The sequence below is a fragment of the Mastigoproctus giganteus genome, chromosome 14 (assembly GCF_048544385.1).
Source record: "Mastigoproctus giganteus isolate SK-2022 chromosome 14, ASM4854438v1, whole genome shotgun sequence".
In the NCBI taxonomy this organism is placed as follows: domain Eukaryota; kingdom Metazoa; phylum Arthropoda; class Arachnida; order Uropygi; family Thelyphonidae; genus Mastigoproctus; species Mastigoproctus giganteus.
The window spans coordinates 17,445,772-17,471,165 of NC_143588.1; the positions used below are offsets into that span (position 1 = coordinate 17,445,772).

At 37.2% G+C, this 25,394-nt stretch overlaps 1 protein-coding gene across 1 annotated transcript; it reads right to left on the reverse strand.

Moving 5' to 3' along the window:
- Window positions 1–24,010: 24,010 nt before the first annotated feature.
- Window positions 24,011–24,577, reverse strand: LOC150074997 (protein CFDP2-like). Its single transcript, XM_090389030.1, has one exon. It carries the CDS (start codon window positions 24,575–24,577, stop codon window positions 24,011–24,013), a length of 567 nt encoding a protein of 188 aa, XP_090245156.1.
- Window positions 24,578–25,394: the final 817 nt, after the last annotated feature.

A 25,394-nucleotide genomic window follows, 5' to 3' on the forward strand; every position in this document is an offset into this window, starting at 1 on the left:
TCAAGTATATTATATTCCAATAATTCTTTAACTTGTTATTAAGAAATTACATCTCCTCAAGAAGCCTTAATTGCTCTCTGGCTCTTCCCATCCTACGTTTTTCAAGCGAAAGCACAAAACCTACAATTAATAACTTATTCTTCAAAAAATACAAACAAATCTGATTAAAATTTAACAAAATCGCCATATTGATATTTGTACATTAAACATTTGTACATCTCAGGAAAACCCTGTTCCTTTTTAAAGTTTGTTATTTTGAGAAAAAGAAAAAAGAAGCGGATGGAATTTCTGATTATTCTGCGTGAAGAAGATGTATGAGAATGTCTCTTCAACTTCCTACAGAATTGGAATATCATCTCAATCCCTTACCTAACTCCATTAACATTCTCTCTATCTTTCTTTATTGTTTCTTTTTGCTTGTAGTAAGGAGATTGAGCGTGTCCTTATTCTCCTGACAGGGTTCTTCATTTGTTCCATTATCAACGAATTCAGGATGTAATGAAGGTGCGTGCCAAGCCCTTACAACTGAAGGATGGTGACAAGTCTATTAAAGCAAACTTTATCGCACCATTTCTCTGTCTGTCACGAGACAAAAGGATTGATTATTGTCTCCACACCTTACCTAGGAGGCACACAACGGGGGTGGTAGTAAGGCACGCGATTTATATTATATATATATAATATAAAGATAGACGTGAGAGTCTGTTGGGTGTGCTTTGCATTTCGCAAGATTATCCACGAGAGCACCTTGAAATATTCAACAGACCTGCCTTAACTTTTCTTAGGCACACCTAAAAATCATACAATATTTTCAAATACCTTATATTTCCAAATTAGGCGTATACTAATACTTAGAAAAACGTCATTTATTGAAATTAATCAGTCTCCGATTTAAGTTATTGCTATTTTTGCGTTATCGTGGTTTACGCATACACAGTGCAAGTGATTATGTAACATATCGATCGTTCTTAAACTACAACACGTTGCGTGGCTAGTTACTGCTGTTGCTTCCTGCAGATAGCTGTCAATGTCGTTATTCCGTGAAAAAAGGTACCGTATCTGTACTCATACAGTAAAACTGTTCAGCTTTCTGAATCCACAGGCTTTCAACTTAAAATTGTAATTAGAAATAACATAAAAACTTAATGAGGGTGAAAGAAACAGTTCCAAAAGCAGTGGAGTCTTTCCCCATTCCAAAAACGAACATCAAAATATCCCAGCTTTTGCTTACAGCAAATAGTTATTGTCTGATCTCTTTCTCCTTATCATATAGTCTTGAAGCAGGTCAACAGCCAACCTCGTTATGGGCGTGGTGACATTACGTCTTAAGAAAGTGTCACGCGCATTTCCATGTAATTGCTGTCTGCCTTGAATGATAGGAATGCTCGCTATCAGAAGCAAAGCTACATCATATCAAAAGCCACAGGATTTCATAGCATGTTGATAATGATGACTGCAGTTATTTTTCCCACTCTAATTGAGTTCTTTGTTCTGTAGATTGAGCTATCAGTTTGTTCCTGAATGAAACGTGAGGACGAATTTCACCCACTGCGGTGTTCTTAGAAGGTATTCCTAGTTCACACCTCACGGGTATATTCTTAGAAAACAAAATCTACATTGTGGAAAAATAACAATTAAAAAAATCGGCCTGTAGCTCAGTAATATTGAGCATCTTTTATTTTATTATAAATTCATATTGAGAGTATTTCATTACTCCATGATCCGCTTCAGTCATTAACAGGTGGCTGATGAAGACTGTCCATAGTCATGCATGGACTTCACTGGCGTGGTTGTCACGCTTTGTTTGGACTCATCGTTTGTTAGAACGAAATCCTGTTTAGTAATGAGCTCTGTACGAAGCAGGTGGGTGTCATTCGCTCATTTCTCTTTCGCCCTTGGTTGCGAAAGAAAATGACAAATCTTCAGAACCCTGTCTCTTCTAAGAGAAGCGTCACTGCCCCTGTAACTGCGTTCTTCAACAGATCAGACTTGTCATTTGTAACTGCAGAGGAGTACGTTATTGCCTCGGGTCCCCTCTTATTCCTCACAATGGCTGTTTCGGTGTTCTGTTCAACCAACGGAAAAAGCTGGCGGGAAATGTTCTCTTGTTGACATAGCACAACATACATCCATCGGTCCACATCAAGGGCAGAGAGAGAGAGAGAGAGAGAGAGAGGGGGGGAGAAGAAGAGCACGTGCTCAAATTGCTGTCTTTTCTATCCGCGTTTCGTGATCTCTAAGGCACAGTGCATTCGTAGTTGAAGCACATTCCAAATCAATAATCTTTGTGACCTAACCGACAACGGTCCAACTATGGTGCATCTCTTTTGACGAAAATGACAAAGTAGAAAAAAAGAAGAAAAAAAGAAGAAGAAAAAACATCATAAAGGAAGCCTACGTGTTGTATATGACACCTCAATGCCGAATATTGATCAAGGGAATGCAAAAAAAGAAACAAATCTCGCTCAGCAATGAATTACAGGTTGGAACTTTAATGTGGTATTGTTAATGACGCCTTCCTAACAAAGATTGTAAGGTTAGAGTCTGATAGATTTAAATATTGAGAGCTGTTAACATTTTCAAGTGAGTTATAGAATTAGAAACACGTTGGAATATAAACACGAAGATTCACAGATTTATATGCAAATTTTACATTACACGTTGATGATTTTGCTTCTTTTTTTTTACATGTTCATTGGAAATATTAATTTCTTTTTGTTGAAGTTAAATAATTCGACAGATGGTAACGCATTTCAGATAAATGACAATTGTAATTTTCATAACGGAAGTGCTATTTATTTGTAAGACACCGTCGAGCCATAGCGTAGTGACTTGGTTCTTTCTTTACCCTTTTAGTAAAATACACTACTTTCCAAAAGTTAAGAAACAATCACAGAACGAAGCGTATAGGGGCAACCCTTGGAAATATTCAGTTGCATCTTCGCAAATATGTGATCTGTGAGTACTGAGATTAAATAACTTGAAGGAATTGACGACTGATGCAAATATTTCCAAGGGTTCTCCCCCTTCAGCCAACCAATAAAGGTGGAAAAAGGGAGCCCAATATGCTGGTAGACCGTTGTGAACATCGATCAGAGAGGCTTCTGATCGTTAAAAAAGAAAAAGCAAGAAAAAATTGCTATATTTTAACATCGTTTGTTGTAATACTTCTTAAAATTTCATAAATTCCAATAAGCTCATCCTCTCTAAATCTGTGGATGTTGGGTAATATCTGGCTCCAAATTTGGTTTCAACTCATCAAAATCCATGAGATATATTTCGGGACAAATGGCAGTGGCCATATTTGCATAAATCACGCAAGGGTGGTCACTTATCTCTTTTGGAGTAGGGAGAATGCCAGACAGACGTTCCCGTGGCCACCATGAGGCCTAAACTCAGTAGGTGGGTATTGTTAACCTGTCATATAGGAATGAATCTGAAATTAGACCTAAAGTACACTAAATCCTCTTCCCCTAAACTTGTTGGAATTAGCAGAGCCGATTTCCACAACAGACCACAAAAACCGTACACAAATTTATTTTCTCCCAATCGAAAACTATAAGTTATCCTGTTTGAGAGTTTTTTCTCCTGGAAACTTGGGCTTTCTCTCCCACGTACCTGCAAACTTTCATTTACTTATAAGGAAATTAAACATTGTCCTACACTTTGTTGTACAAAAGTATGATAAAGATGGTAGTTCTGAAAGCGAAGTTCATTCTATTCAGATATACAGAATATGATCCACATTGAATGTTTAGCTGGATAACCATATTGACTCCAAATCTATTTATTTTCGCATCAGACATCTCGTTTTCCTGACTTATAAAATGTATATTCTGCCTCATATCGATTGGATTATACAATCTAGGCCCCGCATTTCAAATTGATGATTTATAAATGATTGGTTATCACAGCGTACCATACGAAGAATGTTGAAATTTTTGATTTTTTGAAATTGCAAAGAAATAAGTTGTTTAATAAGTTACGCACAGGAATTTGTTAATTCTCAAAGTCGTGTGGTCCAGTTTAATTTCTTTTTTCCGCCTAGGATTCATAGAACTTTTTGTTGATAGTTTCGTCAGGACTAATATTAGGGTTTGATCAGTTTTTGTCACTAAGTCGGTTTGTCTCCATATGTTTTGGGGGGTGAAAAAGGACCCAATGCACCAGTAGTTAGCCACCACTGGCCTTGGTTTGTCAGTTTTAATATCAGCTATTAATTAGTTATAATTTTGAATTCGCTTGTAGAAACTAGGACTACTTAACCTCGGGTAATTTGGCGCTAGATGGCAGTGATGAATTCCCCATCTTAATAACATTAATTTCCAAGTCATTTTTTTATTATTAACTGGTTAGAATACAAGATACAGCCAGATGAGAGCGATTTCATAGAGCTAGAAATGTTAAATGACTAATGTGAAGTCAATTACAGTTCAAAATCAGCTTTATGAAATCTTCAGTGAGCTAAAATTCGAGATGCAACAAGCAGTGAGCTTAGATAAACAGGTTTCAGGTTTTGCGTGTGGGATGGTAACTTTGGTGCTCTTTTCTTCGGTTAATTGATGCGTGTTTCTTCGCGGGGCTTATAACAGACAGTTAGCAGATGCAGTTACAAGGACATTCTACTCCTCTTAGGAGAAGAAAAATGACGCCTGTCATTTTAAAATATCATTTGCATTTGTCAACACATACGCCAGTCTTCTTTCATATACAATAATTAAAACCAGGTCTAGATTTGAAAAATTCGCGTTTTCAAGGGAAAGACAACCCATTAATTTGATGGTTATGATTGCTAAACAAGAAGATCAGATAGTAATGATTTATTTTGTGGGCAATCACAGTAAAGCATTCCTAAACACGCGTTTCAAATGCCTTCTCGAAAGGTTTTAGTAATTTATTTTAACTGATGGCACCATGCGAAAGGCAGGTCTGAAATGAGAAAACCTGTTTTGGTGTTTAATTAGTTCTGGCATTTGTATACAGTTAACTCCAGTTGACATATGAAAAGCTTGGAAGATATCTCAATAACGGAATCGAACTGGAAACGATTTAAACCTATCACTAACGGTGACGAAAGGTCAGGGTTATCAGGTCTATACTGCTTTCGTAACACCCAGCTTCATTAACCCCTGATGTAAAGGTTAATAAGTTGAGATCCTATCTGAGCCGTGTTTACCACCCTGTCCAGCGTACTTTCTTGTCACCTGATGGAAGAAACCTGTGCAGAACCAGATGGGTGTCACTTGGATGCAAGAACGAAGTAGCATTTTGAATAATCACTCTTTTAATAAAAATACTAAAAGTAGTGTACCTGGATGAAAAACTAGATTGTTTTTCAGATTTTTATGTATGTTAAAATACTGTCAGCAACAACGTTTTTCGCCATGGAATTTATTTTGTAAAATAGTAAAGTTAGAGGTTAGGAAAGTCGGAACATGATTGATGGCATTGGTCAATGGCATTGGACAAAATGTGCAATAATATGACGTTGGGTATATTTGGCGCATGGATACTTTGGTCATAAGAACCAGATACTGTGATCCAGTTGATATGTTTCATCACGTATTATGTCTGCTTTTCAAATATTTCATAAATGAAATGTTTAATGTAAAAATATTCCCAGTTTGATTTTTAAAAATATTCTTCATTCTGTTACAGTACAAAAACTTAAGAGCTGAGATATCAAGAACAATATGTAGGCCTTTTGATGGAAATCTATCGAATCGCTTGTGGAAAAGTACGTTTAGTTATATTAAATCATTATTTGCATGCATTTAGTATCGAAGTAGCACTGAACAAACTGGATTCGCTATTTAATGCATCGATCTCATATTATGGAGACAATTCACATCACGCGTTGACTCGGTATTGTACTACGTACTTTAAATTAAAAAAAAATTAAAAAAAAAGAGCGCGCCTTGTTGTTTAAACACCTTATTCCAGCCTGCAGGAATAAGGTGTTTTTCTTTTTAATAATGCGCCTTAAGCGAATTATTGAAAAGAAAAGCGAACCACGTTCTAAACTCCATCACCCCCAGTTTATCTGAGAACTCACTGTTGCTGGAAGATAAAACCATCCATCTCTCCTGGGACCGGCTAAACCATCCACATGGGGGAGAAAAACCCATAAACATTGCTCGCGTCATTGATGGAATTCGAACACCACGCCTTTTCCACCTGGTTGTGTTGGGGGAACAGAGCGTAACCCGCGAAAGTTACTCTCTCTGTCCCCGAGTGTTCTACCCGCGAGGATTCACTAAATTTATTTTTATATCACTAAATCACATAATCTATCGGTATAACAAAATTATATTACTAGATAAATAACAGAAAAAACAAAAAAAATTGACAGCACCGAGATATCTGTTTGGATATCAGTACCCTAAGCCTACTTCCAAACCTTCCTATGAAGCCTTATAATCTAAATACTACGCGCAAGCGCTTTCAGGTCTAGCATAAACGTATTACCCAGTGTTCCTAGCAGACAACAGTGCGCATGCACAGTCTCTGTTGTAAATTAACTAAACATCGAAATACTGCGTATTGGGTATTATTGCTAATAGTAATTATATTATTATTAGGCGCATAATATTCGAGTAATATTGTCTAATACTACTCGAATATTATGCTCTTGTCTTCTCATTAATTGGTAAAATGATTCTGGTCTTTGCACTGACAAAAAAAAAAAAAAAAACAGCCAAAACCGCATTAATGAAATAATTCAGAACTTGAACGCATCTTAACTATTCAGTGACACGAAAGATGACCAGTTTCCTCCTTTGGTAGGAGGTCGGCATTTCAAATAGCGTCGCCATCTTCCGCATTAACTGAATGTCGAGTTTTCCGTCGAGTAGAGTACGCGGAGTTAAGGATTTACATCTCAACCACCGTCTTGACCCTTCCTCGCAGCCGTTTTCGCTGATATTCGCACAGACATCTGGGCTATAAAGCAAATCAGAAGGTTTGACTGCACTTGCCCTTTGACCCGACTGTTGGGAAGTGCGAGGGCCTCTGGAGAGGAGAGTAATCATGCGTCTTGTGCTGAAGGTCGTGCGTTTGTCTGACTTAGTCGTCTGCCGTTGAAGGGCGCCTTTTTCCTTGGCGTTCTTTTCCCCGTGCATCACCTTAAGATAATGATACCAGATGATAATCTTTCTTAACCACTAATTCTTCGTTTTTTTTTTTTTTTTTAAGTTGCCTCGAAGTGGATAATATCTGTTAATAGAGAACTTTTAATATCGAAGGCTAAACCTTGATTGTTTGGTAGTCGTTGAGGGAGGGTTGGGGGGAATACTGATTTCTGTCTAGACGAATTAATTTCAATAACTGAATCTATACAACTGTCATTAATTCCTTACAATGTTAAGGCTCTTCCAAGTGGTCTCTGGTAGAGAAATTCTGAAAAAAGACATGGCTGTCTTTATTTCAGGATTTCTCGTATATGAAGGTAGTCACAAACGGATCTTAATAAAATATTATTATACAAAATACGAGACTTCCTCAGAAATAAGGTGCTTCTTGAAGTAAGATGTTTTGTTAATCTTCATTATCGAGTGGAGGATTAAAACATAAGCGGATAAGCTGTTGCTTATCGCCCAGAACTAAAAGACCTGTAGAAGTACGTAAACCACAATGTTAACTTAATTCATAAAAAATAATAATCTATTTTGGGAAGATTTTGGCTTCTTGAACTATTTTAATATTGCTTTCATTCTTATCTGTAGTCTGTCCAGTGTAGGGTAGTTAGGCAGCGGCGGTAAGATTTTCACCAGAAAACTAGCTTTTTTTTCGTCTTCAGAAACGGACAAGTCAACCTTTAGAACACGCGGGTACTCGTTGGTAGTACAGTTGTTATAATCACCCTGCTCATCACAATGGGTGGAAAAAACCTGAGTCCCAACCTTGTAAATGACGCGAGGAATTTTTATGGATCTTTTTCGCATCATGTATGAGTTAGTTGGTCTCAGGAGAGGATAACATGTTTTTTTATTTCCGGAAACTCCGTTTTTTTTTGTCCAGCAAACAGTAAAATCGATCGCAGTTATTGTAGTGGAGTTTTAGGAGCATAAGGGACTATGCCATATTGCTCCGTGTATACTGTCTGTAAATTGCCCTTGTTCTGTGGTCGATTTTCTGTTTGCTGGATGAAAACCCCGAGTTTCCGGGAGAAAAAATCCATACTACCCTAACCTGAGACCGACTAACTCAGCCCGTTGTGAAAAAGGCCTATTAAAATTCCTCACGTCATCGACAGGTGTTTTCCATTCGGTGTGGGGAGGACGGCGATTCTACCAACTGTGCTGCCCACGAGGGCAATCGATCAAAGAACTCGGAAAATTTATAGAGATAATATACACTCAGTTATCACTGAATTGTGACCACCTACTTGATACCGTTTATGGCCACTGTTCGCACGGATATAACAACCGCTATTCGCCTAGGCATTGACTCCACTAGATGTGTGCAGACGTTCTTAGGGATCTGCAGCCATACTGCATGTAAGGCTTTCCACAGTGTCGGAATAGATGAGTTGCGTGTCCATACGCGTTACTTCCCAATCCAAAACAGCCTAGAGGTATTCAATTGGATTCAAGTCAGGTGAATTTGGAGGCCAATAAAGATGGGTGACATCTTTATTGGCTAGGACTACGTTCAACTAGAACGCATGTATTATTGTACTCCCATTTTAACCAGTCGGCTGCTTCAGACCAAACTCTATAAAAATCTGAGTATAAATGCGTGTAAGAAAACAATTGGCTTAATGTATAAACTGCTTAATTTCAATACTCGCCATGCACCACTGACCTCTGATGGCTGGTGATTAAAACAGTTAGTACATAATGACGTATCATTAGAAGCTTAATGCTATTATATTATATTACAAATGGTATATACTGTAGATGTGTTTCTTAATTATTTTTCTCTTTCTGCATCACTGATTGTAAACAATCCACTCCTCCTAAGCACACACAAAAAAAAATTAATATTCGTATTGTGACTGTCAGTCTTCAACCTCAGACTGACAGTTAAAGTTGAAATTAAAATTCTTCCGATGGAATATTTTTATAGGACAATAAGCAGTAATCATATCTTTACTCCTACACACACGGAAACAAAATTTTCAGTTCAACGGAACTCCTGTGATGTCACTTCCGTCTAGAACAGAATTTTTGGTTATGAACTGTATACGTTAAACCTCACTTAGTTTTCGAAGTTTTTTTTTTTTTTTTTTAATGACTTCACCTGAAACCCGAGCCGAGTTCAATTGGGACAGAGAAAGTCCAGCATCTATATCCACTGTAAAACTTTGTCTTAAACAAGCAGGACTTCATGGTCGTGTAGAGGTCCGAAAATCTTTATTAAAACAGGAAGTCGAACGAAACGGTTGGTTTGGGCTAGGAGCCATAAACATTGGACAACAGAAAAGTGGAAAAACGTACTTGGACGGATGACTCCAAAACTGAAATTTTTGGATCCAAACGTAGGGTTTATGTGAGGCGATCAACTTGAAGGAAAAATGGCTCCACTTTGTTTAGTGCCTACAGTCAAGCACAGTGTGGTTCCATCATGATCTGGAGTTGCTTCTGTTTTTCTGGAGTGTGTGGCATCGTCAGATTTGAAGGAATTTTAAGAAAAGAAGGCTAAAAACACAGTCTTGAACATAATGCAATATTCTCTGGACTTCGACCTTGTGGAAGAAATTTTATGTTACAACAAAACAATGACCCGAAGGACTTTCTAGCAACTAAAAAACAGGAGAGGGGGAGGAATATTGCAAATTATGGTGTGATTATCGCAATCACCTGAATTAAATCCCATAGAACTTTTATGGTATCATCTAGACCAGTGCTACTCAAAGTGTGATCTGCGGACCGGTGCTGGTCCGCAGACCACCACAGATAGTTTGAGAAGCACTGATCTAGACCATGTTCAAACCTTCATCAATATCATTGATAAATACCAAAAACAGCAATGGGCCCAACACCGAACCCTGGGGGGACTCCACTAATAACATTAGTCCATGAAGAGCAATGTCCACTGATAACCACTCTCTGTCTTCTCCCACTCAACCATCCTTTTATCCATTGTAGCAGCTTGCCCTTAATACCATACTGCTTCCCAAACTTTATGGAGAACCTTGCAAATCGCTTGGAACAGTGTTGGTCAAGATATATTATAAAATTAGTCGCCTGAATGCCATATCTGTAAAGCAGTGATAAAATCTCTTGGAGGATATTTTGATTAAATTTCAGTACAGTTGTTAATATTAATGCTTTCAATGTTTTTAAAAAATAATAATAAATAAATAATTAACGAAAACTATCGTCATACGCTGTGATTCCATAATGGCCACTGACACCAACCAGAGCAAAGCTATTGTAACATTACTCCAATGCAGTTTGCCAATTACATATTTGACCTTGAAAGTGTAAATTCACAAGCCACACACTACCAGCGATGAGTAATACTCAGGAGCAGGTCAGATTCTGCCACCTGATGAATTTTGTTCGTGCACTTCAGCAATCCTGAGAAATATTCGAAAGGGACAGGAAGCTCCAATATCTCAACGCTGTTCTTGTTAAGAAGAGGGCAGTAATGTGGCTCTCGCCAGTCAATGGGAGAATACGCGCTGAGACAATTCGTACTTTGTGAACTGCGATCAGGATTAAAGTAATTAACGAAATATGTTAAACAGATATTGATGGAAGGGAGGGGAGTACATTGTTCTCGCTTGGGGGCTATTTAAGCCAATATATGGAGTAGCAGTGGTATTTGTTATTAACAATGTCAGGAATGCGATTCGCCCAGGAAGTGGATGGATAGCAGGAAACCAGCCCACCACAATCACGGATTTAGCCTGCCTATGGCGCAAAAAAATCCCATGCTTTGTTTTTTTAGTAGGATTTTCTGAAGGGGATGGCTAAACTAATTAAAAGGGGAACTAAAGCATTATTTCGACAAATTATTAAGAGTAAAAGAAACACATTAAACGTCTGTTGCCTTACTTTGCAAACAGCCCTAGTACAATAAACGCAATTTTCGTCTATTCTATGTGACCTAACTGGAGTCAGTTTTCGTGGATGGATGTTTGCGAGTAAGAGATCCTTTCATTCAACCTGCTAATGAGGGATTTCGGGCTAAGTCAAAATTAGAAAGTCTACGATTTCATACTCTATTTTATGTTGCACTTTGCCTAACGATAAGTCCAGATAGAGCCCTGGTTACCACCCCTTTCTAAAAGGACTCCGGAGAATAAATATACCATTTGTAATGCAAGGAATGATCAACAGATGGAGTTACAGTGCGTGTCACTTGGCGCGGTAGGTAGCAGGGATTACGAACAGTTATGTTTCACAAGCAGCGAGAAATGTTTTCCCCTACCCCTCACGAAGGTACACCACAACGGAGAGTAGTGTTTGATTTCAGCCCTTTTCTGCGTTGCCGGACCATTCTGTGGCTAGACTGACTTGAGCATTGAACGTGTTACTTCTGTCCACCGTAATGATTGTAAACTTGATTTATTGTACTTGGTGCTGTGTAGTTAATCAATTCCATTGATTAATGGTTGCCGCTATTTCTGTACGGTATTAATGAAAGTTCGTGACCCATCCGTAATTATGAAAGTGTTTTCTGTCCATTACGAAACTTACACTACCTTCTGGTTCTTCGATACACGCTGAGAAACACATAAAAAATATATTTTGTCAATAATAATCTGTATTTATTGTAATCTGCTTCGTCTGTAAGATATTCTCTTTTCAATGGGCAAACAACTGAGCTGAAAACATAAAACGACCAGGAGAATACTTAGAAACATTTATTAAAAGAAATATTTTGCTTTTCATGCAAAAGGAGTCATAAATTCTGTATATTGAACTCCATTTAAAACGTACAAGAATTTTGTCAAGTAAAAACCCGAATATATTAATCGGCAAAAAGAGACAGTTATAAATTTATTCCCCCAATTTAACGACTTCCTCCGTTATACGATCAACACAGAAATATTAACAGGGGGAACTTCGTGAATAAAATAACAGAACTGGTGTCGACTCGCATTGTCTTCGACGAAGTAAGAAAGTTAATAAGTGGTTAGAAGTGCCATAAAGGGACCCCCTACTTTCTTTCTCGGTGACCGTTCGTAGGAATTAGTAGTCGTCCTCGAGCGAATTAACATCCCTCTTGTAAAGTGGGGAAAAGGATGTGGGCCGTCCGGATTCCTGTTGAGATGGAAAAAAAAGATGACTGCGCATAAACTGTGTATTATTTGCCGTTAAGGAAGTGTAGGGCAGGGGGAGAGAAAAATGGAGGAGGAAAGTTGAGTGAACTTGCATTCTACTGATTACGGGTGGTCCGACAGCGGTTTTAACTTTTTGAGGTCATACCGAAGAAAGGCGCGGCAGTGCCTGCCAACTTCGCTAAGCATTTATACAATCGTTGTCGTCTTGTCACGTGCCGGAAAATTAAGCGGTTTTGTTCGATGTGCGTTCTGATAAGTTTTAGCTTTTACTGAACGAAGAATATTATCCGATGAGTTAAAATAATGGTTTAATTGATCGATCCCAATGTACTCTGCAAATGAATTTGTGGTTGCATTGTTTAATCGATGGACTGGAAGTAAAGTTTGGAGTAATCTTCGGTCTCATAAACACGTATAGTCTACTGCGATGAATTAAATGGTATTTATGCCTTCAATATCCTCGCAATGATCGGGCTAGATAAGCACCCCTCGAGTGTTACCGTTCAGTGAATTATAGCAACACGTTTCAAGCCGAATCGATGATTGCTATAGATAATGTTAACCAGCTAGATGTCAGAGATAATGGTCCGAACCAGCCACTGTCTGAGCAATAATCACGTGCCATGTTTCTGGACACATTCCTCTTAACATCACGTTTATTGCGGGCAACCCTGATGGAAACCGGAATTATTTCACCGAAAAACATCCCCCTCTCCTCCTCAACTAAGTTTCTTATGTGTGTACTCAGAATGACAGGTGTGTGCGCGTGAAGGAAAGGCTGAAAGCACGAGAGGGTCATACTCGGAGAGAAAATGAATTATTATAGGTGTTAGAACACATTTGTCAAGCTATTTTTCTTCGATTGCTGCGTGACCCCTCCAGTATGGAGGGACTGCGCCAATTCACTTACAAAAAAAATCTCCGTGTTATAAGAAAAAAAAAATCCATGGCGGCGATTTTCATGCTGGAGATGACAAGAGAAGGAAACTGACGAGGACAAGCAGTGGAAAATTAGGTCAACGATGAAGTTGAGACATCAGAAATGAACGGAAGTTACCATCAGCATAAGGAGCTGATCTGACAACTTTAATTACTACTTTTAAGACTGATGATCCCCGAGCAGCTGGTAATGGGGAACGTGGGATTTCGGTAATCACTGCTGATGTCAGGAAGACGTGGACACTTTCCGAGCAGTCTTCAGATTTCCTGGTTTCTCAGCGCAATTGTGAAGACGTAATTGTAATCTTAATTCGTGACGTCAGACATAAGACTGCACTCTCAAAGCATCAACGACCACTCTACCCCTATTCTTGACGTTTCTATTAATTCCCTACGCCTCTGGGAAAGGTGCCAAAATCGTAATTTCAAGGTATTTTTTACTTTCAAAGCTTAAATAATAGATTACAAGTAACTTAATCCTGCATTTATTTATTTATTTTTTTGTAGATTTAAAGATTTTTTAGGTTTAATTTGATAATAAATATTTTTACTTGTATTCAATCATTTCATTTAATTTTTCAATCAAAAGACTAAGAATGGTTAGAGAATTAAAAAGAAAAAAGAAAAAAAAAGGGTATAAGTGGAGATTTGATCTCGTATGTCTAAATAACAGAAATCAAAACAAAGATCGTTATCCATTACACTACTCATTTTATTGTTAAAACAAATTTGTAACAGCCTTATTTATAATTGAGTAAGTCATTTGCGCAGACTCATAATTGAGTTAATTTCGTATTTAAAAATTAAAACCCAATTCTGGTTAATATCATAAACTGGAATCTGCTAGAGACTTTTCAAATGATTTATCCTTATAAATGACAAACTCGATGCAAATATCGTGAATAAACCACATTTAAGAACGGTTTAATAATGTATGGTAGATGAAACTTGTTTATAAATCAAGTTGAATTAATCTTGAATTTGAAGACGTATTTCCTTATTCATAACCCAAATAAATTATCAACCCCTCTACACACACACATCCTCTATATAAAAGAACAAAAGAAAAAAAAACTGAAAAGACAAAACCTTTCGAAATCAAAGCAACCAACTGTTTGCCTTGTTCATCTATCTGTCTCTTAATGCATGTTTCGTGTTAACATGACATGTTTACAATTGGGGTTGTCTAAGCGTTGTACAGTTCAATACGTGCAAGCTATCCGGAAGACTCGACCTGTCGTTGCATGCAGTAATTAGCATTCTTATACGTATTGTACTTGTCGGAGGTGTGGCTTTGAAGATCACAAAGAAATAGTCCAATATATTTGTTCACATTGCTGTTCCACGTCCATCAGAGAAACGCGTTTCTCGGTACTTGGGGGGCGTCTTTGCCTAATGGTTCGCAGCCATAGGCATCAATTTAAACTACTGGTATTTGAGTGGTTCCGCGGCGAATGTAGTTGTGCACTTGCATATTACAATCAATCTTAACACGAACGTTCAGTCTCTTGCAAATGCTTAATAACAACTTTCAAGAGTGACGGAGGTTGTTCTTGTCGAACGAGCAGCATCCACTCTTAACTCTCGTTCTTAAAGGTGTATTTTTCTTTAAATGCTTTGTCCCGGTACGTGTAATTACATTCCCTAGGGTAACATCCCCACCACTGACCCTGGCCTCTTCAGTTAATGGCCTTGCCATGCATATCATTCCTTAACAGCTGCGAGGCTTTTCTCAAGTGGTAGAAATGCAAAAAGACCTTTTACTGGCCCGGTCTGCGGCCAAGAATTTGTAAATGCGTCCCTTTCTTGAGGGCATGCGAACCCCGATTATTATAATGGAGGTAATGCAGTAATCACAGGGTTTCAGATCGACCATCGTGTTTTACTCTTGCCTGTCACTCAGCTTGTGATTCTCGGCCAGGTGGGGCCAGCCCACGTGCATCCTAGGTACTCCTTTGTTTGTCAGAAGCCGCCGGTAATTGGTGGCTCAGAGAAAGGCGGGAAAGAGCTGTCTTTTAAACCAGTGGGATTGCTGTAGCTCTCTCTCTGCTAATAACAGTTAAGATGGCATGTTTAAAATATTACTGATTATTATTTAAGACCTTTTTTTTTTTTTTGTATTCTTTCTTTCAGTGTGTCCGATAGTGAATTCGTTTCTTAACTGCGAAATTGGAGTTCCAAGTAGGGGTGAGTTTGACTGGTGAGAAACACAACGCCGCTTCGTTGATAATAACAGTTACGGTGACACGTTTAAAATATTGCGGATTATTATTTAAGTCATTCACGGGACGACTTGAGGGCGTCATTGAGGGGTTGTTAATACACGCCGGCGATTTTCCACTTCCCACGACATCCGGGATACCTAACATTACATTCTTCGTTGTGATAAGTGCATAGATAAATACTATAATAAATATGGCTGGCAAATTGTTATTTATATAAGGGGACATATATAAAGACATAAAGGGCTAGTTGTTCTCTTGTTGTACGCGAGAATTAACAGTACCTGCACGAACATTGGACACGCATTGTGAGTTTGGGGCATTCGAAATAGATTGTCTACGATCTGAAGTAGCTTTCAGAAAGGCGAAAAGTTAGTTGGCATTCATAACGGCACAGGATTATCAGATAATATTCTCTTATCCTGTCTTGATTATATATCTATACACACACACCGCTACATGCATCCAATGGCCCTTAAATCTCTGAATGGCTGGTTTTCGCTTCCCTTTAATGTCTCATAAGCCAGTAGGCTTAGGTAGAAAGAAGCTAAAGTGAATTTTGGTTGCAGCAACTGGTGGCGAAGTCTGGAACCGAAATTACTGATGACATTTCCGAGTAACTCTGTTCCTTATAACTTCACTGACCTTATGTCGCTTTCCCTAAGTGTAAACTGAAAAATATACCATTTTCACAATTTCACGACGTATCTGTAAATAATTGTAATTATTATTTTCATTTAAGTTGAACAGCTACTTCTGGTTCTCTCCTTTTTGTATTCATCAGTTTCTGTATTCCGCTTGCTGCATCACAGCATAATGCCTCGGGTCGAACATAGTTTATGCGAACGTGGACTTTGATTTAAAACAGTTGCCTTCCCCGTTGAAGCCGTGGTGTCCATATAAATCAATGTGGTCCACAGAACTGGTTGGCGATTGCTAAGTACAAAGGCCATTGAAGGGGGAAAAATTATCGATTTACACGTGATCTTTCAGATTCACCCACGCAAGTAATAACAAGAGATTATGGTGTCAAAAAAAGCCCAATTTAGCATAACATATAGCCCTTTGGTATTTCTCGTGATACGTCGCCCCGTTGTTAAAAGTCTGTGTTCAGGCGAGGGCTTAAGGGGGAGGACAGGATTGATCACTGAGCTTGGTCCTTACTAAGACTGCGAATTATGCATATCTCTGTATACCTATTTCTTCGTATCTCAAAGATTGAGCCTCCTTGTTTGATTCGCTGTTAATGAAATGGAATCCTATTTGGAATCAAATAGATTTTAAAATAAAACAAAATAGAGATATTCTTGAATTAAGGATTTTGTATATAATAAGTGCAATACCCTCAATAAAGTCTTTTCTGGAGTAAAAGAACTTGATGCAACGCACCTGGATAGTTTCAAGGAATTAACAAACGATTGTTTGTAGAGTTCAATGACAGATTAAATTTTTAAGAACTTAAATGATGCATTATCTTTCAATAAGGCTAAAAAATTTGATCGCCTTTGGCAAGGATTCAAAAATATGTCAAATATGTATGGGGAAATGACTATCAGATGTACCAGGTCCTTCTAAGAATCAACAGTTTCAATATCTACCAAATGATATTGAAGATCGTTAAGTTACCATAAAGGAATTGCGCATCTTTCTGATAAAAATACAATAATATGATCAATTAATCTAATAATAAACTTCTTTTATTTCTGCTAAGTACGGTACAGGTACTAGAAACAATAATTTGTTTTACAAATAATAATCTGTTTAAAAGAAACAATCTGTTTTATTAATTCAAAAAAGATAAGAATGAAATATTAAGTAAATTTACAGCATTCCTTCATCTGTTTCTTTAGGATAGAGATGACTCCATCAACGTTTGCCGACGATTCAAAGCGCTTCGGCCATATGTTTATTGGATAACCTTGAAAGTAAAAGTCAAACCCAAACTTGTCTATTCTTGGTGCTGAGACTACCTTACACGTCCAGGACCTCGATACAACTTTCATGTATTTGTGTTGGCATTTATCAATGGATATTTTGGCCTGAGGTATCTTTCTCTAAGCTAATAGTACTCCTCATCAATAGTTCTGCTTATTATTTGGCATAGAACCGGACTCCATATGTTGTGTTTCTGCCAGCCTTAACCTTAAAAACAAACAATTGCAGAAAAATAGGACGTAGTATTCAAAAAAACATAGAAGAATTAACACTGCACAGTTAATCAAGATTTAATTCATTATAAACTCTTTCAGTAGCTGAGCTTTATTCCTGAAGATGAATCACAATTCGCTCTTGTGCATTTTCTTTTCGTGGGAATAACAGATGTTCATATTTTCAGACTCCTTGTCTTATTTATCACCTTGAACCTTGTAGATTTTCTCCCGCTGGTTGCTGATGGAGCAGAGGAAAGAACTGGAGGGATATCCCCGAGGCCCTAACGTTACATCACTATGTTGTATAAAGTCAATCGTCTCATTTAACCCTATGAAATACTCGCTGTTAAAATATCAGTGGTAACCACGTATTCAAGTGTTCATTGCTTCCACCATCAATATACGACTCGTTAATCAAACGTCTCAAAGACCAAGAAAGTTAAGCAAAGACCTTTGTTCCTCTAGATCTCTTCAGTCAATAGAATTTGAACCATTGCAAAAGACAAAAGAATTTCTCCGAACGGTTCAAGTTAAATCGAAAACTGAAAATACTTAAGAGATTTTTTTTGTACAAAGATCTTTTAATTTTCCTCTTATATTTTTCTACTTTTTCTTCCCCGTTCTGAACGTCACGAACTATTTCGCAATTTATTTAACGGAACACATTCGTCACTTCTCCCTTTCAGTCCCTCTGAAATTGATTCTGATTATATAAATTATAGTCAATTGAGGCAGGAGTTATTACGATATACGGGAAGATATGGTATGTTGAGTCCATATATATTTAAAAAATAAGCAGCTTTAATAGGGGACGATAATCGTGAGATATATCTATTGGAAGATTCCTATCTTGAATGAATTAAGACGTTGGTATATTCCCAATTATTTTCTGCAGCAGAGGTATGCAAACTTCTCTCGAGCAGCGTTTAACATTAGCTGTCCATTAGAATCTTTAGTGGTGTTATTTGAAAATCAGAGAATATTTTTATTATTCGTCTGTGATGGATAAATTTGTGTTTTAAGGGACTTTTGTCTGCTTTGATATAGCTGCCCAAAATACTTTATCACTTCAGCGTATCACTCCACCACCTAGTCAGACAGGGCTAACATATTGAGTGATACAAATACATTCGCAATCCTGTGATTTCAATGTCTTTCTGAAACCAGCAATGAAGGGATGAAATGCAAGGCTGGCTATGATTGGTTTTTGAACCACTTTATACTATTTGACCTTGTGTGACGCCATTTTTAAGAAAATTTGGTCAAGTACAAAACAAAATGGTCATTATTCATCGCGCTCATTAAAAAAACAGATGGGGTTTCAGGTAATGATGATGACTGCTAAATACAAATATTCCCCCCGCATTATTTCCATTTAATGACTCGAAAGATGTCGAAAATTTTCTGTAAAATCATTAAGCATATTTTCTTATGTAAATCATCACAGTGCGAGCCTTTCATTATCTTACGATGCTGAAAAAACACAATTAATTTTCTTTAAATGACTCGTTGTCTTGGGACTGAGACTTCGAGAAATCCTGTTTCCCTAAAATTAGCCATAATCGATATAACGGAATGAAGGTTAAGTTTCTCATATAAAATGCCACCGGTATTGATGTTAGAAGCAACTGGAAAATAATGATGTCTTCGGTACTGGCTAAACCAGCAACGGTTTCCGAACTCGTTCCTCGCTAATTAGTATTTTTGTTTAATTCCACCTCATCTTTTATCATTATACATCCTGCAATTAGGGCAAGGGATGGGAAAATAATATTTTTTTCCACGTTGGCTTTAACAACGGGCGTTTTTATTTGTAAATATCCATTAATGTATGGAGAAATTGGGCATTTCGCTGCTCCACCTTCTCTAATAATATATGCCCATGACTTTGACAACAGTAGGTTGTCACTTCTAAAAGCAAATTACAAGAAGAAAAATGGAAGTAATATTTTTATTACAAGTAAATACAGGGGTTGCTATCTGTGGGCATCATTTCCTCTAAGTCTGAACATTTTTCTTATTTACTTCTTCGTTATGCTCCTTTCGCATTTGTCATAAGAAGGCATGTCTAGTAAAAAAAAAAGCGCCGGTCTCGATAATTATGTCATTAATTTTCTAACAAAACCCACTACAAAAAGAGCTGAAATCGTTTCAGACGCGAAATCTTTGTAGGCGCTAAACACGCTATAAGATTGCTGGCTTGGACACAGTAAAGGTGATTTCATTTTCAGGCTTCTTTCTTTCTTAGAACTTTTGCTCATTTGTTCTTTTTTTTTTTCCCCTCCCATATGGACTCGACTGTAAGTTCATCTTTTTCTTAAGCCTATTATTAAATGATTACTGAGACACTAGCCATTTGCGCTGAGTATAATTTGAGTCGGTGGGGTTGTTTATTTTCTCCATGCCTTGGAGGATTTCAGTACAGTATTTGGAGTTACGACTAGGTAATTAAGTCCTGCTAAGAAATTTGATGGATAAATGACGATTTATCCGGGCTCTTCTTGAGGAGTTTCGCTATCAGTATTGGTGTTCTCGCTTTACTTTCTTACGTCGTATATGAACTGGAGGAAAGTGACATCATTTACGGTTTCTTGACCTTGTAATTTGGCACTCCATTTATTTTACTCAAGAAAGTTGAATTCAACAACCTTGTACCTCCATCTGTGTTGTTGTTTATAATTATTCTCCAGTCACGTAAGCTTATATTTCATCTGAGACTGTCTGAAACATTTCTTATTTGAAAGATTGGTGGATATCGTTTTTTTTCATTCTTATATTTTAAAATGCGTCAGGAAATGTTAAAAAAATTTTACGCGTTTCATCAATATAGCCCGACTTTCTTGCACATTGTAGAGCAGGGGTTCTTAATATCTTGAAATCATTTTTTGTCGTTCCCAAATACAAGACTTATTTTAAGAAGTGTCTTGCATTTTTGATTTATATAATTCTAATGCTAAATCGAATTAAAAGATAAGAAATCCTTTATCTGTGCCGTTTATTACTTCCTAATAAACAAAAACTTTGTGGAGGGGTAAAAAGCAGTGGATCGCGAGCATTGTCATTAAAAATCTACACTGTCCTACCCTGTCAAAAGTATTCAGATCCATCAAATTTGAAAAAAAAAGCGAGTTTTAATGAAAAAATTAATAAGATGCAGGTCCATCCTTTTGCCTCAATGGCAGCATGGATCCTTCTCAGACACTATCGTCCAGTTACCTGTAGCACACAGCGAGGACTTCTGTCCAGCCCTCGTTCTGTGCAGTCCAGCTGTTGAAGAATGGTATAATCATCCCACTGATTGTAGGAATGATCATATCGATTATTGTAGTCCTGCCCTCAATGCCACTAAATGCGAATAAAATTTCCGGTACCTGATTTAGGGGAAATCTCGGTTAGTTCTGGTTAATCCATTTCGGGACGGTATTCTTTAGTTTTTATTTTATTTTAACCACAAAACGACAAACACCAGGAATTCATAGCAATATTAGGCTAATTACCACCGTTTTTCTTCCACACGGGTGGAAAAGACACGGGTTTGAATCTTGTTAATGACGCGAGGAATTTTTATGGATCTTTTTCGTAACGTGGTTAGTCTGTCTCAGGAGAGGGTATCATGTTTTCCTCCCAGAAACAGGGGTTTTTCATCCAGAAAACAGCAAATCGATCACAGAATAATCTACGGTGCAATATTGCCTAAGTTCCTGATGTGCCTAAAACTCCACAACAACCAGCCAACCTATTACAGTAATTAGATGTTTGTAATAAATAGGTGATTAGAAATTTAACTCACTATATACACAGGGTACTACATAATACCATGTAATTCTCTCATGTTAAATTACACTCTTCAGGATTAAATTTTCCAAGAACCATTAACAATAAGATGCGTAGCTTCTTACCAGACGGAAAAGTATAATCCTATCTGTATCTAAATAAGAAAGATAGTTTAATCTGTAAAATACTTTAGAGATCACAAAGCAAAACATATTCCAAGATTGGTCTGAAAAAAGGATCTAAGGAAAGATCTTTTTTAAATAATCTTTTTGTTACAAATACGTAAAGTATCAGAAGTAGTTCATCTATCATTTACTAATCGATGCATCGGTTCTGAGAGAGAGAGGTTGACTTCAAAAAATTCACAAGTTTAACTCCAATATCCCATATACTCCATTTTTGCCATTGAATTTGTGGGGCATATAGGTCCGTAATTTTCAAAAAAAGCTGGATTAGCTTTCTTAAAAATGGGAGACGTGTTTATGGTAATCTGGAAAAGCCTTTGACTTAAACAATATGAATTCGAGAATGGGGAAATCTAGTCTATCTCTACATTTCTACCAGAAAAGGAAACCCATCCAGTTTTCTAGCAAATTCATTGGTAAATCCTTCCGAAATGTCCCTTAATTTATCCTACTTGATCCCAATGATCAAATATCATTAGTAGTGGGAAATCTACATGGGCTATATGTGCCGGTATTTAAATATGGGTTTGAAGTTATGGAGAGAAGTACTGGGTTTAAAAAACGATCTGAATAATTCAGGAATATAGAGTGTTATTAGAATTTGAGAATTTTTTTATGAATTTGAATCATTAAGGTTTCGTATCATTACTATTGCAAGATAATGTAAGAATTTTGACAGTTTTTTTAACTCGCTATAAAATCATTCTTGGTACTTTGGGATTAGTTGAGTTTGCCCCTTCGTCTTCTAGTTACGTAGCTCCCCGAGGAGCTGTTGTGGACACTAACAAACTCTTCCAACTACATCGATCTTGTGCTCTACGAGCGGCAACGCAAACTGTTGTGGCCAGAAGTTCACTGATCCTACCCTTCCACCTAGTTGCAGATCTTCCTCTACTCTTCTTCCCCTCGATATTTCCTTCCATTATATTCTTCAACAGAGTGTTTTCTCTCTTTTCTGCGTTCAAAAAATTTGAGTTTTCTACTCTTGATGCTATGAAGAAGAATTTTAGGCCTGCCAATTTTATTCACTACCCAATCATTTGTTCTTCGATCGAAGTAAGAAATACGCAGTATTCTCCTGTAACACCAATTTCAAATGCCTCAACTTTTCTTCCTGTCAACTCTTTTTTGATTCTATCCTTCACATCCATAAGTGGCAACTGGAAAAATTAATTAACGGATCAACGATTCTCAGTTTGGTCTTTAGGGGCAGATCTTGATCTCTCCATAATTTTGTCAGATCAGCGACCAACGTTTTAGAAATTGCCTGTAGTCTCTTTACATCATTTGAGCAGTCCCCATTTTTATTTATTCTTTACCCTAAATAATTAAATCGTCAACTTTTTCGATATCTTGCCCATTAACCTCCACTTTACTGGAACAGAAAGTATCACCAATCATGATAGTTTTACTCACATTCAGAAACAATCCTTTTTCTCACTTGCTTCACATACTCTCAGAGTTTCTTTAAGATGATCCTTGCAATTGCAAATTAGAGTAGTATCATCTGAATAACGAAGGTTGTTTTCCTTCAGTCTTCCAACTTTAACGCCAGTCTCTAAATCTTCCAAAGCTTCACGCATGATATCTTCGGCATAACGATTAAAAAATGAGTTGACAAAATGCAGTCCTGCCTGACACTTTTAACAATTTTGGAAAAGTCGGTGTTTCCCACGTTGGTTCTTACAGTTCCTTCCTGTTCCAGGTATAGTAGCTGGAATAATAAGCTGAATTATGTGGATTGGGAATCCCATATTAGTCATCGTTTCTCATGTTGAACACAATCAAATCTTTTGAATAATCTATAAAACACAAAACAACTGGAACATTGAATTCTTTGCATTTTTAACAATCAGTCGTAGAATTAAGGTTCCTCTGCCCTTTCTGAAAACTTGCTCTTCTGGAATTTCCTCTTCAAGTTTCCGTGAAATTCTGTTTAGTATAATTTTAAGAAGAATTTGGCTAGCATGAGTAATTAGACTAATAGTCCTGTAATTTGAACAAATTTTCAGATCTCCTTTTTTTGGTAACGGAATGAAGATTGATTTCTTCCAGTCTGATGCCACTGTCCCGTTTCCCAAATTTTTACAATTATTTTATGAAAAAACTCGGCGCCCTTAACACTTATAGCTTTAATCAATTCCGCTGGAATTCATCAATTCCAGGTGACTTGCACACGTCAGTTCTCTGTATTTTTGTATCAACAGGTGCTATGAAGAGTTGCTCACAGTATTCTTTCCACCTTCCTTTAATTGTACTCTCCTCCGTTAGAATTTCACCCTTGGAGCCCTTAATTACATTAAGTTTTGGAATGAACTTTTGTCTTAAGGACTTAATAACATCATACACCTTCTTAGTGTTGTTTCGTTTCTTGTGGTATTCAATTTGTTTACACTTTGGATTGATGTATTCCCGTTAGTCCTGGCTTAAACTGCGCTTGATGACTTCACTCATTTTATGATACCCTTTGTTTCCATGTACACCCTAAGATTTTGTAGTTCTCTATTCAATAAGTTTAAAAGTGGCTTCTGTAATCCATGGCTTCCTAAACTTTTTCCTTTCTCTAATGTATCTATTTGCTGTATCCATAATAATTCTTTTAGTATTTTCCCACATTTCCTCAGGCAGCATTTCTTCATCTATTTCTAAAAGAGCTTGAAAATGATTGCTTGCTTCAATTATACAATCGTTGAGAATATTTTCTACATCCAGTCGTCTAGGGAAAACCGTATTCATGATCTTTTTCAGCTTCAGCTTGAGAATGATGTAAAGTAGCTGATGATAACTACCACAATCTGCATCAGGAAGTGTCTTTGCTGTGATAACACTGGAACCCCATCTTTGCTGAATGAGGATGTAATCAATTTGATTCCTTGTTTGATGGTCAGGAGATTTCAGTGTGTAGAGTCTTTTCGGGTGTTGCTGAAAGCAGGTATTACGTATGACAAGACTGTTCAGATGACAAAATTCAATTAATCTTTCTCCTTCATTTCTATTGCCAAGACCAAATCTTCCGCATTCCAGACTAGAAGAAACTGCCTTGCGTACATTTGCATTGAAATCACCCATGAGTATCAAAATATCCCTTTTTTGGGACCAGGTCATTTTCATATTTTGTGGCGATTGACGTTGGTGCATATGCAACTAAAACTGTGAGATTTACTGATAGGCTCTGAAGTATAACCGCCATCATTCTACTATTAATAGGATTGAATCCAAGAAGACCTTGAACATGCCTTTTTGAAAAGGACAGCGACACTATGTGCTTTTACTTGGTCACTTCCAGAAAAAACAACCAAAGATTCATTTCTGGTTTTGAAATGACCATGAAAATAGAAACATCTTTTGTAACATCATTAAATATTTTAGCCTAACATCACATTACCTTTGCAACTTACATAAAATTACACATAAAAAGATGACCTTTCCATATTACTTGTTGATGCTGAGGTTATTAATCAACGAAGATGATTTTTGTCTCTCCACAAATAGGAACGTGATAATCAGTGGGAATAAGGACATGGATAATCAGTTCGATTATTTTGGTTTGGACATCGTTGAGTTTTAATGTATTACTGAAATATTATTTCAAAAAAACCATTTTAAAGTATTAAGTTCGCTCGGCAAATAAAACATTCAAAAAATCGTATTCTCAGCTTCATTTGACCGTTGATAGAGTACTTACTGTTCTGTTTTAGGTTATTTAATTCGTTGGTTTGTTGATAGGGACGAGATGTAACATTTAAAATCCACTTTTCCCTATTTCTGCACCAAATATCGCTCGGTTTGGTGTTCGCGATTAGTTCTAGTCATCAGCTTCTTCCAGGTCATGAATAGTTTTACTTCACGAACCACCGCTTGCAGCAGTTCTCTGAGAGGTAGCGCA